The sequence below is a fragment of the Alosa alosa genome, chromosome 6 (assembly GCF_017589495.1).
Source record: "Alosa alosa isolate M-15738 ecotype Scorff River chromosome 6, AALO_Geno_1.1, whole genome shotgun sequence".
Classification (NCBI taxonomy): domain Eukaryota; kingdom Metazoa; phylum Chordata; class Actinopteri; order Clupeiformes; family Clupeidae; genus Alosa; species Alosa alosa.
In genome coordinates this window covers 6,470,591-6,486,921 of record NC_063194.1, presented here as the reverse complement: position 1 = coordinate 6,486,921, position 16,331 = coordinate 6,470,591, and the positions used below count along the sequence as shown (strand labels likewise).

The 16,331-nt window shown below is 42.3% G+C and overlaps 1 protein-coding gene across 3 annotated transcripts in view; it reads right to left on the bottom strand.

Moving 5' to 3' along the window:
• Positions 1–1,074: 1,074 nt before the first annotated feature.
• rbfox1 (RNA binding fox-1 homolog 1) overlaps positions 1,075–16,331 on the bottom strand; it is a gene marked incomplete at its 5' end in the record, with an annotated part of 37,853 nt that continues 22,596 nt past the window's right edge. For 2 of the 3 annotated variants that reach the window (XM_048244971.1, XM_048244972.1), the window contains 3 exon segments: positions 1,075–3,132; positions 4,157–4,232; positions 13,106–13,170. In XM_048244971.1, coding sequence (XP_048100928.1) covers positions 3,010–3,132; positions 4,157–4,232; positions 13,106–13,170 — 264 coding nt within the window. 3 annotated transcript variants of the gene reach the window in all.

Below are 16,331 nucleotides of genomic sequence, written 5' to 3'. Positions count from 1 at the left end.
ACACAGGACCACCCTCCCCAGCACCTTTTAGAAAAGAGGGGATTTTGTCCAGGCATCTGGGTTTGTGTGTGTTTAGCACACTGGTTTAGGTTTGAGTCATTGTTAGGTCTGTCAGACACTCAGACACACAAAAATGAAAGTAAACTTCCAGAAGGAAAAATACTTTGTGCGGATTATGAAAAAGGTAAAATGCTTAAGCTCCTCACTCATTATCTCCTCACACGTGCCACCAAAAAGACAGTTGAATCACACCTTCAATAGCCTCCTCCCCATCATACACTGCCAGCTGCCGACAACACTTGAAAAATCACTGCTTACGGTTCATCCTCATCTAGTCATTTCAGTTTTTTTTTTCAGAGTGATGTAAAACCAAGTCTGATGTTATGATGCTCTAGGACACCAGTGCAGCAGCATTGCTAAGGAGTTTTGCTTGAAAACTAAATCTGCTGAAAAGGCAGGCAAGGTAAGGTAAAAAACCTTACAAACACCACCAGAAGTACAATTGGACCTGTTAAAAGGCCTGCTACCATGGTAACTTATGTTTTTTGGTGATATAGTAGGCAACACAGAGCACAAAACTACACAGTGCTTAGCCTAGGCAGCTGGAATGACAGGTGTGATATCTGCCCTCCACATGTCCATATACCATGAACATTCATTTGAAGATGATACCAGTAGTTGCCTATAAAAAGAAACATGCTTCAGAAAGTGGCAAATTATGGCACACTGTCCCCTTAAAGCTGAGGCATTGTGTCGTCACTGGAACAGCAACATCAGTCTTTCTGTCTCGAAAGCAGTTGGAGCCCATTTCAGACTGAGCTCCATGAGTGTGTTAGTCCTTCAAAACATCAATTTGATTTGACTCCCATAGATACAATCATTTTCTTTAGGCTTTATGTTCTTAAATGCAATTTCACTCCATGAAATCATATTATGGCAAAAGTACCCTCCATCAAAATGCTATAACCTTCCCTCTGCAACATAGCACTCCATGAAGAGGACAGTGAGAAGTCAAACGAAGTCAAACAACATATAGAAAGAGTGTAGAAGAAAACAGGCAACCACGAATTCCCCTTATCTTGAAACTTGAAACTTTATTGATGGTTATTGTTAAGCGGAACAAAGTGCATGCACATACAATGACAAGGAGAAGCCCTGTTCACAACACATATTCAAAGCAGAAATTGTATAGTAGTGTCACAGCAGTGGGTAAGATATTTTTGCCAAGTTGTGTGATGTAACACACACAGTACACAGGAGGTTATTTGCAGCTGGATAAATTGAAGCTGCCTGATCTTTGTTATTTTATGGTTTTAATTTTTTTTTATAAATACAAAAAAATGAGATACGTGACAAACACCTCTAATTAGGTATACTTGTAAACAACATGAAGGGAAGTCTTTTGCGTACGCACAGCCAAGCTGCAACTCTTCAAGGACACCTTGACAGCTTGTTTGTGTAGCACTTGTAAATGACAGATTTATCATTATTTCATATTTACATATAGATATCTTTTTTTCACAAGTCATATATTTCTCATTTGTCTTGATAATCAAACAGTTTTCAAAGTGTAAAGGCTGTGTCCTAGAAAATAATATTACAAAGGATGTCACATTAAAAATGATATCAAAACTAAACATTTAAAGGAAGCCAAACAAAAGAAAACAGTCAACATAATGTTCCACAAGCTGAGAAGCGATGAAAAATTGCAGGTTGTATGTGCAAAATAGTAGAGTTGACAAAAATACTATGATCATATCTACATAATGATTGCATTACTTGTAAAGTGTTGATATAAATCTGAGTATGATTCCATAAAAAATGAGACACCTTTCTCTAACAGTTGGTCTACTACACTAAATCTAAAACATTTTACAGTTGTGTATTCGTATAAGAGAACATTTGCACTGCACAGCTCATGTTTAATACACTGTTGTTTTTTCACTTTCATCTGGTACAAATAATCATAGTTTCAATACTTTTGAAAAAAAAGAAAAGAAAAAATAGAAACGGTGCTATTGTCACCGTATTTCTTATTATTCTTTTTTAATATCTCCCATAATATAAAAGTCAGCAATTATATCAATCAATATACTGGAAGTAATATAAAAAGAAGATTTCGTGGTTGGCCTAAAACTAGTAGGGGTTTGACCTACGGACTAGAGTATAGTTAACCAGTAAAATACTGCCATGGTGATTTTTTTTCAGGGAGTTTTTTTTTCTTTTTTACTTCTACTTGTCTCTATGTAAAATCTGACTATACACATTTAACACCCCAGGAACATAACCTTTGGCTTAGACTAATGAATGATATAACACAGCTTATATTATTGATACAACAGCTGGCCCCTTCTCCTTGGCTGCCCGTTTTCCTATCATTGATGAAACTACACCCAGACTCTCAGGACAACTATGGTTCTCTACCTCCTTCTAGAGACTTCTATATATCCATCATGGTCCCCCTACCCACCCCGACCCGACAGTAAAGAAACCAGAAGAGAGGAAACAAAAGCGATGTCAAGAAAAGCAAGAGAGAAAACAAACAAAACAAAACAAAACAAAACACTTGACTACTGTAGTCACTTACACTCTTACAAAATATGATAACCCCAAGTGACTTAATATTTATCATACATAATTCATTTACATGATAAAGCCCTAACAATTTGTATTCTCACTTTTGTTTAATTCATTTTTTAACTTCTTTTTTAAAATCTAGCAGCTTTCTAGATCACCACAGAAACCTCTACAGCCAACAATCTATGTAATCTTTAGAAATTAAAAACCCACAATATTAAAATACACAGCACAAAATATCTGAGGTATAGATGAAAAATATCCGTTTTTTTCCTTCTCTCTTAAGAGATGCTAAAACGATGCACTACAGCGTGTACTGCAATACCCAGGCCTCTGAAATATTCTCTCTTTTCCCCCCAAAGGAAGATTTTCATAGTGTTTTTGTTTTTGAATAGATTATTTTTTCTTTTTTTTCCTCTTTTGTTTTTGTTTTTAATATGGCGCGAAACGGCTATATCCACCTCGATATATACTAGCCTGTAATGAAGAAAGAACAAGGCCGACATCATCCGCATGGCTCCTGGTCTTGGCATCAGTCAGGGGTGCAAATGCATTCTGTGAGGCGAGAGGGAGAGAGAGAGGGAAAAAAGACAGAGCCATGGATTTGCGTGACTTTAATGGCCGTGGTGCGAACCCTGCAGGCTTTCCCATTATGGTTCTGTACATACCCCCGGACACGAAAACCAACCAATCAGCAGCCGTCATGCAGCAAGCATACCAAGACACCGCATGCCAGGAGGAAACTCAAGCCACGCAAGAGTGTGACAGGGTCAGGGGGAAGAAATGACAACACGTTATTAAAATGGAAAAACACAATTCACAAATGCTTGCTTTCGTAGGCCATAATGCATTTAAAACAAATGGACAAACACATACGCAAACACACAAATAATACAATATGGCAGAGGTATACCACAAAGAAGATGGCTGAGACCATGCAGTGTGTTGATGGAGACTCCTTTAAAATGCCAGTGAAAAGCTAAAGCTTCAACCTCCCTGCCCCTGCTGAAGCTTTTCACCCCCCCATCTCTCTTTCTCTCTGACACACACACACTCCCCACTCATATTCACGAACACACACGCACACACACACACATACACATCCTTTTAGCTGTTGCTACAGCACCACTTAGGTGATGGATTTAATTATCAAAATGACTAATTATTCCATTAAAGGGAGTGCTCGGCTAGGTGATATTCACAAAATTAGAAATATAATAACTAACATGCACTACACTGCCAAGAAATTAAGGCATTTATCACGTTTACTGTGAGGATTAATGTGGCATTTCAGCTGCCGTTAGCACAAGAGACAAATTCAATTATGTTTAAGTGAGAGGATGTCAGCTGTGCTAAAATCCATACAGAGGGAAAGGGGGAGTACAAAAATGAAAGAAAAAAGAGGAAAAAATGAACAAAAAAGAATTAAAGCAATTTTGAAGCGCATACAGAGAAACAAACGCATAAGAATGACCAGAGGGACTGACATAAAATTATTAGAAAGAGTAAGACAAAAATATGTACAAGACGCGGGGATGCTGCAGTTTATTATTATTATTTCATTTTTTTTATAACTCACCATGGCACCAACGCTGTATGTTGCTGCTGGAGCAAGTGTGTGGTTGTAGGGGTCGGCAGCATAAACTCGTCCGTAACTGTGAAAACAGGAGACGTGACAGTTAGGACACACACATATAGATTAACACACATAATTACTCTTAAGCACTCTCCCTTACACAAACCACCCCTCAACGTGTCAGTATCAACTGCAGAAAAACAAACAAACAAACAAACAAACATAAAAAATGACGGCAAAACAACAACCACAACAGAAAAGCAACCAGGGAAACACAGCTGCTTGATCGCTGCCACGACAACGATGTTAAAATACAGCAAATACTGATGACCCACATGTAAATGATCGAGTGTTTCTAAAAAAAATGTTTTTTTAAAATAATCTAACAAAAATAAATAAATGAAAATAATAAAAAAAAAACACAAATAAACATTGAGGAAAGAGCCCCGCATGGTTCCGCTGTCATGCCACTGTGAACACAGGACATCACTAGTCCTGTTTTGAAGGGCCGCTTGTGCAAGAAATTACAAGACACTCAGGAGCAGGGGAAAAAAGGTCACCGCTTGCTCTAATAATGTCCACAATTATCGATGTGCAGTTCTCTAGTTGTGAGGATGGCAACAGTCTCAGAGAGGCAGAACTGTCTGTACCAAGTTTGTTGGGTTTAATATAGTCTGTTGTTTGACATTGAAAATAAATGTGTGTATACATGGGTCAGAATTGGTCACAATTTATTTGTTTGCAATGATAACTCTTGCACAAAATAGCCCTTCAATTAGAGGTTAAATTACTGAACACAATTCATGGGAATAGTAAGTACCACAAAAAAGCATATTCCACAGCAAACATTAATAACAGAAAAAAGAGTCAAGGAACAAAAAATTGTGAGGTTAAAGGAACATTATATATGTTGGGAAAGGTATGCCCTCATTGTCATTGAACAGCTGCATGCGTGCAAGGAGCCTAGCATTTTTTTACTCTTCCATTTTGCTCCTCCACACACACCTAAGGTGTTACAGGAGGGAGCTGCATCAGTCAAATGCTCCACCTACTCTGCTATTTTGATAACTACATGATCTGACGGCTCGTACACTTATTGGGACGATGTTTCAGATGTTAAGATCAGTGGGTGGGGCTCTTCTCACGAGAGGTTTGTCTCATCTCCTGTCTAAGCCCGTGGCCTTTTTAAACTCTCCGACAGACTGACTGACTGACTGACTGGCTGAGAGCTGTGAGCTCCCGGCTCCCAGAAGGCCGAGCGGTGAAATAACCTGGATTATCTGCTCCTCCGAGCCTTGTTATGCATGCATGGTGTTTCTGGACCAGATAAGAGCCAATCAGAGAGCAGGAGCACAGCCTATAAATGAGGTGATTTGCATATTCACTCACCCCACACACACACACCCACCCACCCCCTTGAGATTAAGAAGTTAATCCACAGCAGATTAGTTTGGACATTGTTATGCGCTGTACAGTTTGTCTGTCTTCACATTTCATTGGCCTGCCAGTATTATTTTTTCTTCGTTGATTTTTGAGTTTGACCTGTGTTATCTCTGTTTAGAGAGGCTACTTTTAATGACAGCACTGTTAGTTAGACCCAAGACAGACAAACAGTGTGTCTAAAGGGGGGAATTGATTTTAAAGAAGTGATTAAAAAATATTCACTTCGGTTTTAATCACTTTTTTGACAACAGTATTAGACTTATGTGTCAATGAACAACTGGCTCTTTGGTAGGTAGTTTGATTAGAATGAAGATCAGCAGCATTTAGACCCTGATACAAAGGAGTGGAGAAAGTGGTGATAACTCAAGAGAGCAATTTCTCAGGCCTATAATTAAAAAAAAAAAAAAAAAAAATGTTATGGCTTATGTTTTGCTAAATGAATATATCAAGTCTTCAAAGACCAGCTCAGCGACCTAGTACAGGTCAGACCATTTGCAGCAATTACTTGCAAAGTCCCATCCAGGTGCATGACCTTTGTCACCTCTATCATGATAATCTCCACAATTCTGCAAAAAGGAATAGTTTTCTTGAAGAATAGTGCTGGCTCTGTTTGGTAATGATCAAGTGCTATTCTACTCTACAGGTTAATACTGTACATTTCAGGCGCTACCACCATAACGTCATGCATTCCTGATGAGCGGGGAACGTCTGGTCAACTGCCCTGCCAGCTTATTCTATTTCTACATGTGTGTACAGGTTCAGGGAGGTATTCAGCATTGGCTGGTCCCTCAAACAAGCTGGAGAGGCTTTAATCCCTCATTGACTACCTTAAAGAATTAGTGACATTTTGTGACTCGTTTCTCGAATTTCTTACACGCCCATGTAGGTGGGTGTTTGTGTTACTCACGCTGGTACTATTGAATTCAATTTCATTTCTCGTTTATTAATCCTGATTAGTTGAACACGAAACACGCCCACCCATTGAATTACAGATTCCCAAACGTATTTTACAAAGAAATGGCTAATGTCTGTAAGTATAGGCCTTAGGCCTGAATGGCAATCTGCTTAGCATATTCATCTTTACTCTTAAAAGGACTCTGTCACAAAATCAATAGGCAGATGGACAGGTCCATTTTCCCTTCTCTATATGCAATGGTAGGGGAAAATCACAAATCACATTCACAACTAAAGTCATTCCAAAGATCTAGCCATCTACAGCCAATGTGCAAGACATCGTACACCCAATCAGCAATTGTTTCACAATAACGAGACACTCACTACATACATACATACATACATACATACATACATACATTCACATACATATACATACACTGTATGCACACACCCATACACTCGCACAAAATAAAAACAAATCCAATGGAGATGCCCAGATAAACAAACTATAAATAAAATAAAATAAGTGAACAGAGAGAAGGCGCAACAGTCTCGATCAAATTAAAAATGAGGGGATATACACAATAAGAGAAACAAAAAAACAGACAGACAGACAAACACAGGGACAGAAAAACCAGACAGGTTCCAAGCGTGTGTCAGTGGATTTATCTTTCTCTGTCAGGAACGCATGCCCCTTCCAAAGCAATGCCAGAGATAAGAGGAGGGAAAAAAAACCAACCAAATAAAACAAAACAAAAAAACCCAGAACGAACGATGAGAGGATGAGTGCAATGCCTGCCAGCTATCCTCATGCATGTACTCCAACAATACTTCAGTTTTAAGAAGCATTCATGAACGCAATAGAAGAGAAAAAAGTAACATCTACTTATACGCGCTCTCAAACAAAGAGAAAACAGCGCTGCACAGAGGCGCCATCTATCTGGTGCACAATAATAATAGTAATAATCATAATAATAATAAAGAAATAATAGAGACTGTATATATATATATATATATGCTTGCTCCCCTTGAGGGGAAGCATCATAAAACGGTGTGGGTGATTCAGTTTATTCACTTTTTTGGTTCATATTTATTTTTTATTTTACCTGAAGAGGTGTTACAAGAAATTTCATCTGCTGCAACGAAGACGAAATGATTTCTGCAAGAGAAGATAAAATTCACAATACCGCTTGCTGACTGGCTGCTGGGTGAGGGGGGGAGGAGGAGGAGGTCGGGGAGGAGGGGGGAGAGGAGAGGAAAGGAGGGAGAAGGGTGTTTTTTTGTGGTAGATGGGGTTTCAGTTCACAGGCAACAGAACCACAGCTCCAAGTGCAGACTCACACGGACGACAATGGAAGGGGCTGAATGGGGAGCATACTCATGCTGGTTAAGGACATGAAGGCAATGAAAATGAGAGCAAGAGAGAGAGAGAGACAGAGAAGAAGAAGAGGATGAGAAAGAAGAGTCAAATAAAAATAGAAAGAACATAAAAGAAACAGAACAAACTAATAATAAAATAAAGTCACAGATGAGATTAAAAACCAGAAGATATGCACAGTGCAGAGCACACATGAGTAGTAAGCTGGTTCATCCCGCTGACTATGGGCCGATTCAATGGGAACTACCTGCTCTCAAGCCGGGTTTCAGCTGGAAAATCTCAATGTACTGTAGTTCATTTTTCGACACATGAAAACCTGAATAAATGTCCCATATGTTTGCACAATGCATGCATGCTATAAAGTTATGGTCATCTATGGCTTGCTATTTCACAGTAGGTAGTGTATGTCCAAACCCAGACCACTTCAGTAATGACACGAGACAGAAATAATTGGCCAAGGCCTATTAAATGTAATAATGTAGCGTTTCTTAACGGGTGAAATGGCAAATGTTTAGGCCTATACATTACAGTGGAGAGACATCAGTAAAGCGCCTTGCCTGAAATACCTACAAGCACAACAAAACTACATCAACCAAAACTGACTTCAAATTCTGTAGCACTTCACCACCCCCATAACTCATATACGTCTTTTAATGCCACCCAGTTTTTTACTATATTTTTTTTCCCAGAATAAACCAAGGCTGCGACAAATGGACTGTAGACTTTTTTTAATGCATATCCTGGCAAACAGTTCAGTGCATGTAATGTATACATCTGCATCCACCACTTCTACGGCTACTTGCTACTTACTCCCAGTAGAAATAAAATTGCGAGACACTTCTGATGGAATATGTGCATACTTGAAATGCTGTTTGTGATGTGATTCTTACAGTAGCTGCTGGGTAAACAAACAAAACTCCCCTCCACTGCGTCATTCAGTCAGAGTAATTTTTCGGGGTTGAGTGAATGACTGCACAGGTGTGATAAATGATATGTCATGCCCTGATCTTATGTCTAATTAGAGGCATAGGTTGTCAGCCATATTACCACCCTCCCCCTGCCTGTTTAATTGCAGCTTGCAGCTATATTTAATAACTTAATGAATCATTCATTCCCGCAAAGCACTCAGATTGAATCGGCCCTCTTAATTAAGTTAGGTGGCGGCTTGTTTGGTAACACAGTTTCGAATTCGACATGACAGTATTGACCCCCGCAACATGTCTACTCTACGGAGGTAAACAGAATGCACTCATGCAATGTAATTTCCCATGCATCTTACGGTGCGGTTTCTACACCCACCACTACACACAAACAGGACCAATGAGCGCAAAGACCTACAGCATACACACTAAACACAAGGCTCACTGGCAGCACACACGTGTAGGGTACACACACACACACACACACACACACATGTTCTGATCACATTGTTATACAGTATGTGTAATTGTCAGAAGAACTACAAAGGCATGCACTTCATGGACACATCTAATGCGATTGAAATGTCATGTTTTTTTTGGTCAAAAAACACAATACCAAATGACATTACAATCAATATATTATCACAGTTTCCTGCATTAAAAACTATACCAACAGCCCAGATTAGGTTGGTTTATGTACATCCTAAAATGGCAAACCTCATCTTATAAGAGAAAGTTAATATACAGTAGGTGAAGGTCGACATTTGTTTTTCATAAAACCTTCAGGGAGCATTGCATCTGTTTAGCAGAGAGATGTTGTGCGATTACTGCTGCCTAGTGATAGAAGATCAGTGTCAAAAAGGCTTTGGCGCCATTAACAATTCAACAGGGATGAGCTTAGGTTCAGAAATCACTTAAGCATGAAGACAAACAACGCATAACACTACAGTCCTGCGAATCAGTTCAATAAATCTGTTTATAAACCTGTAATTGTGTCTGTCGTTTCAAAAATTAAATAAATATAAAACAGTAACCAGACCGATCCAGTAATCCAGCAGGAGAACCCCCAACCACCACCACTGTCAACCCCTCAGAGTTTGTCACAGAGACAGCTGGTCTCTTAGCCTGAAGGCTACGATACTTTTTGGTCCAAAGAGCAGACGGCTGCAACCTGACTTCACATGCATGCAGCACTCGTGTCTACCCCCCTTCCCACACACAGACACACACACAACCAGAACTAGTGGCCGAGTGAGAGAGGGGGACAAAAGCATAGGTCAGCAAGACACATGCACTTGAAAGGTGTACAATGTGTGTGTTACATGTTTGTCTGTCTGAGTAAGTACAATTTTAAAGGAGGGACACATTGAATCCAAAAAGTGTACTTTATTGCTTGTTTACTTTACCTAAAAGTGTACTTTATTGATTGTGTGTGTGTGTGTGTGTGTGTGTGTGTGTGTGTGTATGTGTGTATGTGTGTGGTGTGTGTCTGTTTGTGTGTGTGTGTGTGTGTGTGTGTGTGTGTGTATGTGTGTGTGTGTGTGTGTGTGTGTGTGTGTGCATGTGTGTGTGTGTGTGTCTGTCTGTTTATGTGTGTCTGTGTGTGTGTGTGCGCACGCGTGCACAGGGCCATGTCTGTGCGTGTTGGGCCTAGGAGTTGTGTTGCCGGGACTTCTGCCTGGTGCTAATCCATCTGTCCCTGGCCCTGTAGCAGTCCAGATGGACCGAAAGACAGAGCACTCTGACTATCACAGAAAGAAACGAAAGAGAGAGACGAGAGAGAGAGAGAGAGAGAGAGAGAGAAAGGGGGGAGGGAGAGACTGCAGTGGAGGTCAACCTCCAGCCACACCAAGCCTCCCTGTAGTAGTGTTCGCCTCCCACAGCCCCACAGATAAAAAGTGAGCGCGAGAACTCGGCAGAAGCTGCAGGTACTCGTCTCTCTCCCCACAGGCTTCGGCCTCACCAGATGGTGTTAGCCAGCGGACGGACTCTGGGCTGGAGTCAGGGGAGGGGGAGAGGGGGGGGGGGGGGGTTAGGTGGGTTGGTTGGAGATGGACACCCAGTGGGCTTGCTGGTAGTGTGGGCATCTGATGGGAGGTAATGTGGGGTAGAGGGTTATACCTTTATACCTCTGGTGTCTATACCGAAGCCTTGCTCCACTCAGCTCTGTTACGTTAAGAGGCATTGGAGCCCCTTGCTATCCTTAATGGGGAATTCAACAAGTCCGACAACCGCTTTTCAAATGCAAGTTGACCGAATTAGTTGGGCATTCCATTTTCCCGTTTTTTAAAGAATCTGTAATGATTAACAGAAATTTGAACTATGCACGTAGTTGACGCGTAGGGCAATAAATAATTTTCACTCTGGTGAAATCTTAAGTAGAGCCTCTCAAAACAGTTTCCTTGAAAAATGAATTATAAATTGCTAACGACCACCCTCTAAAAGTTTCATGAAATTATATAATCACATATACAGACTAATTTCATACAAATTATTCATATGCCATTAATAATTCTATTATTAAAACAAAAGAGGAAAAAAGTGTTTAAAAAATGGTTGAGTTCGCAATACCAATTTGTTGCTCTCTTTGTTATGAGCCTACAACTTTCACAAGCTAATCTTAGCAGAATTTATTATGATGGCGTTCTTAAATCGGTGCATTTCTTAAAGGATTAGTAAGTTTGTGGTAATACAGATCTGTTTTACAAATAACATGAATGTACCCAATGCAGATAGGCAAGCAAGAGCTCACTGTCACAGCGTTATTAAGGCTGAAGCTTACTCCAGCTAATGCGGCAGGATGTCACTCAAACGTACGCTCCTGTTTAGGCCATCCAAAGTAAATGACATCTCAAGTACAGTGGAGATGGAGAGAGAGAAAAAGAGAGAGAAAGAGAGGCGTTTGCTTCTCCTGCACAAATGGCTAAGTTAAGACTTTTAACTACATTTCCATGTTGACATTCAAATCACAGGTTCGTTTGGCACAAATTACTGTTAAGGACACAGCATAGATGACATCTAGTCATTTTACGTTGAAGTGTGTTATTTGACAGCAGTCCTACAAAGCTAAAGTCACAGGAAGTACTGTATGTCCTCAGCGAAGATAGTCCTTTGTTTGTCAACACAGATAGATGTACCTTCTTTGCCAGCTATGATAATGTAATCAATATCATTCAGTAAATTTATCGACTGTTTTAAACGATTGTGCTGAACCTGTCAAAATACTGTGTACGACAGGTTTCTCTTTCACTCTTATCATTTCCAATCTGCACACATTGCAAAACATGCTTCCTGGGTGAGGCTTTGAAAACACAAGACTCTCCTGGCCCAAACCAATAAAGTGGTGGGTGTTTCGCTGGCTCTGCAGGCAGTGTTTAATGTGGGTTGAGTGTGTGGTTTCCAGAGAAAGGGGGGAGTAGAGGGGGGGGTACAAGGAAATGAAATTGAGAAACGCATACATGTCAAACTGAAAATATAAACTCAGGCATTAGAGAGAGGAGGAGGAGGAAGGGCAGAGAGAGAGAGAGAAAGAGACAGAACCCGGGCTAGAGGAGATTTCATGTTTTCCATCTCCTCCAGTCTTACATCTCCAAGCACTATCAAGTCCCCAAACCCCCCACCCCACCCACCACTCCACACACACACACTGCCCCCCACCCCCCACATCTTGTTTAATTCCCCAGTTACTGTCGCGGCGGCCATTCCAGCACGCTGCTCTTCAGCCATTACATTTGCGCTGACATCTCATTTGATTTAATTTGCCAATTACTGTGGTGGGCACCATGATAGTCCCCATCCGCATTGGAGGAAAAGGGAATTAGTCTAATAAATCAGAATGGCCTTTAGTGCCCGACACTGACTGGGATTGAAGGGAAGAGTTGACCTCAAAGGCGAGTGTGGGTGTTTCTGGTGTGTATTTGTACACGCGTTTGTTGTGTGTGTTTGCATATTTTTTTGCAAATTGGTACTGCATGTGGATGTGTGTGAGTGTGTATGTTTCATACGTGTGTGTCTGTGTATGCGTCTATGGGTGTGATTTTGTGCATGTGTCTGTGTGTATTCCTCTGTGTGTGTGTGTGTGTGTGTGTGTGTGTGTGTGTATGTGTGTGTGAAACCCTGCATGTTCCAGTGTGTGAGTGAGTGTGTGTGCATGTCTCTAGATGTGTGTGTGTGTGTGTGTGTGTGTGTGTGTGTGTGTGTGCGGTGCGTAAAGTGTATGGGCTCTTGTGCATTGCGGACAGTAAAACAGAGCCAGCTCAGAGGTCCAGTGAGGTCATGTCATTTGAGATGTGCGAGCAGTGGACTGTGTCTTACCTGTCACTGTAGGCAGCCGCAGTGGCAGTAGCAGGCTGGGCATATCTGTAGGCAGCATAACCACCCTGAGACACACACACACACACACACAAACAGAAATGCAAAAAAATACTTTTGCTTAAACCGCTTGACTCACACTTCAAAAGCATGTACTTTTGTTTTTATAGCCTTTTCCTTTTATGTCTTATGACAGATAATAACAGTTGCCGAGAGTGGGTGTATGTTTATGTTTGTGTGTGTGTGTGTGTCTGTGTGTATTTGGGTGTCTGCGTGTGTGCATGAGTGTTCAAGCCTTTCTGTATAAAATTACACAGCTGGAAGTCACTGCAATGTGACAGCCATTCTTATCAATAATGGTGGATATTAAAGCTAATTGACTACCAGAAAGCTTCATTTGTGCCACGTGTCGACAAAGCACACATATCATAAACACAAACATTAATTACAACCTGTGTGATGATAAAATCATAATAATAATAATAGGAATAAAACTCAGCACAACAAAAAATACATTCTAATACTGACAATCTGCCAAAGCATATTCACACACAATGCTGTGCTTTTTGGCTGTAGATTAATTATGCATTGCAGTCATACTACACAGAAATGTGTGTGTTTTTTGTCTGCTTCTTGTCTCTTTTTTTGTCGTTATTGTTGTTGTGGCTGCTAACGATGAATGCAAATCGCAACATGTGTAATAGCAACATCAGCTGTTCAATTAAGCAAACAGGCCAAACAAACGGGCAACTGGCACAGCACCATGTGCAGTCATGCATCCATTATATCCATTATATGGCAGCCATTCCACACCACTACCACCGCCACCCCTCCGCGCTGGAGTAGTATGGAGCTTCTCCACAGCAGACGCCTGAGAGCTGAGCGCACTCTAACTGAGGCATGCTGATCTCTTGGTCCCCTGGCCCTGTGATCCCCCCCATCCACATCCACATCCTCATCCACATCCTCATCCTCATCCTCATCCACATCCACATCCACATCCACATCCTCATCCACATCCACATCCACATCCACATCCTCATCCTCATCCTCATCCTCATCCACCTCCACATCCTCATCCACATCCACATCCACATCCACATCCTCATCCTCATCCTCATCCACATCCACATCCACATCCACATCCACATCCACCTCCACCTCCACCTCACCCTCCAGCTTCCTCTGCCTGTAGTCTTCCACTCCCATCACTCCCTACATATCTCTCTCTCTTTCTGTCTTTCTGTCTGTCTCTGTGTGCCTCTCTCTCTCTTTGTCTCTCTGTGGCTTGATGTACTGTATACCCCCCCACCCCTCTCTCTCTCTGCCCACCTCTCTCTTCATCTCTCTATCTCCATCACTCTCTCTCTATGCCCACCTCTCTCTTCATCTCTCTATCTCCATCACTCTCTCTCTCTATGCCCACCTCTCTTCATCTCTCTATCTCCATCACTCTCTCGGCCTCCCTCTTCTCACTGTAAATGGGATTCCCCTCCTTGATGACTCACAAGATAATTCAATAACCCCTCCCCCCCTCCACCAGCACATCAGCCCTGTCCTCTTCTCCTCCTCCCACGCTTTAGCGAGCCATCTCATTTGCACTGGCCGGAGGACCCAGCAGACACTGACCTCCACCCATCCTGCCAGACTGGCGCGCACACACACACACACACACACGCACAGTCACGCACACACACACACACACAAATATGATACATATATATGCACATTCATCATACATACACTCATATGAATATGATGCATACACATCTCCAGAATACATATGAAGATGCACAAACATGACAGACATGCACACACACACACACACACACACACACACACACACACACCCATATCACCGATAGAGTCATTATGTTTTAGAGTGGGCGATGATATGATGATGGCCCTGTAGAGTGACAGCAGGGGAGAGGAAGCTGCCTCCTTAGTCACCAGTGACTGGGCCTCCTCTCCTCCCCTCCCCTCCACTCCCCTCTCCTCCCCTTTCCTCTCCTCTCCTCTCCTTCCCTTTCCTCTCCTCTCCTCCCCTTCCCTCTCCTCCCCTCCACTCCCCTCTCCTCACCTTTCCTCTCCTCCCCTCTCCTCACCTTTCCTCTCCTCTCCTCCCCTCTCCTCTCCTCTCCTTCCCTCTCCTCTCCTCCCCTCTCCTCCCCTTTCCTCTCCTCTCCTTCCCTTTCCTCTCCTCTCCTCCCCTTCCCTCTCCTCCCCTCCACTCCCCTCTCCTCACCTTTCCTCTCCTCCCCTTTCCTCCCCTCCACTCCCCTCTCCTCACCTTTCCTCTCCTCCACTCCCCTCTCCTCCCCTCTCCTCTCCTCTCCTCTCCTCCCCTCCACTCCCCTCTCCTCTCCTCTCCCCTCCACCCCGCCACCACCATGCCCTGACCACAGGGAGCCCACGGGCATCTGCATGTCCTGAAAGCTCCATTAGGCCTGGCCAACTAACCTCAGTGAAGCTGACAGGGTGTGCAGGTGTGGTGGCGAGGGGGGAGAGAGAGAAAAAGAGAGGGAGAGAGAGAGGGAGGGAAAGAGGGAGGGAGGGAGAGAGAGGGAAGCGGTCTGGGCTCTAACGTGCAAATGCACATCTGGAGAACCCTCATAATTTATCATTATGAGGCAGGGAGGAGAGGAGTGGGGAGGGGGGGACAGAGAAAAAGAAGAGAGAGAGAGAGAGAGAGAGGAGAGGAATACAACTAGCTGGTGATTGTGCCCATCTATCTGAAGAGCACGAGGACAGCCATGGTACACTGTGGCCATCAGAGCGGATGGTTTGTTTATAAACAGCCTGTGTGTGCTTGTTTTCACACAGCACGCCCGTGTACTGTATGTGTGTGTGTGTGTGTTTTCAATCCACACTGACCACCAAATGACCTCGGGTGTAGCAGGTAAGGATGGGTTGAAGAGTCGACAGTGTGATTCTCGACTAAACTGTCTCTCTAACAACTTCTTCCCACGCACAAGCGCCCCAGCTATATTTACCCATAATTATTCCAAATGTCATAGCAACCAATATCTCACGCGCACTCATTGTTACCTACTTGATAGCAATCTCAAATGCGTGTTGTGCGTTGTCTTCGCATTAGCTTGCAATTGAACGTTTAATTTGACAGTACACTCTGGAACATGGCAGTGATACTTTCTTTCTTTCTTTCTTTCTTTCTTTCTTTCATTCTTTTTTTTTTAAAAGATGGGCTTTTAGCGTCAACTCTCTCATT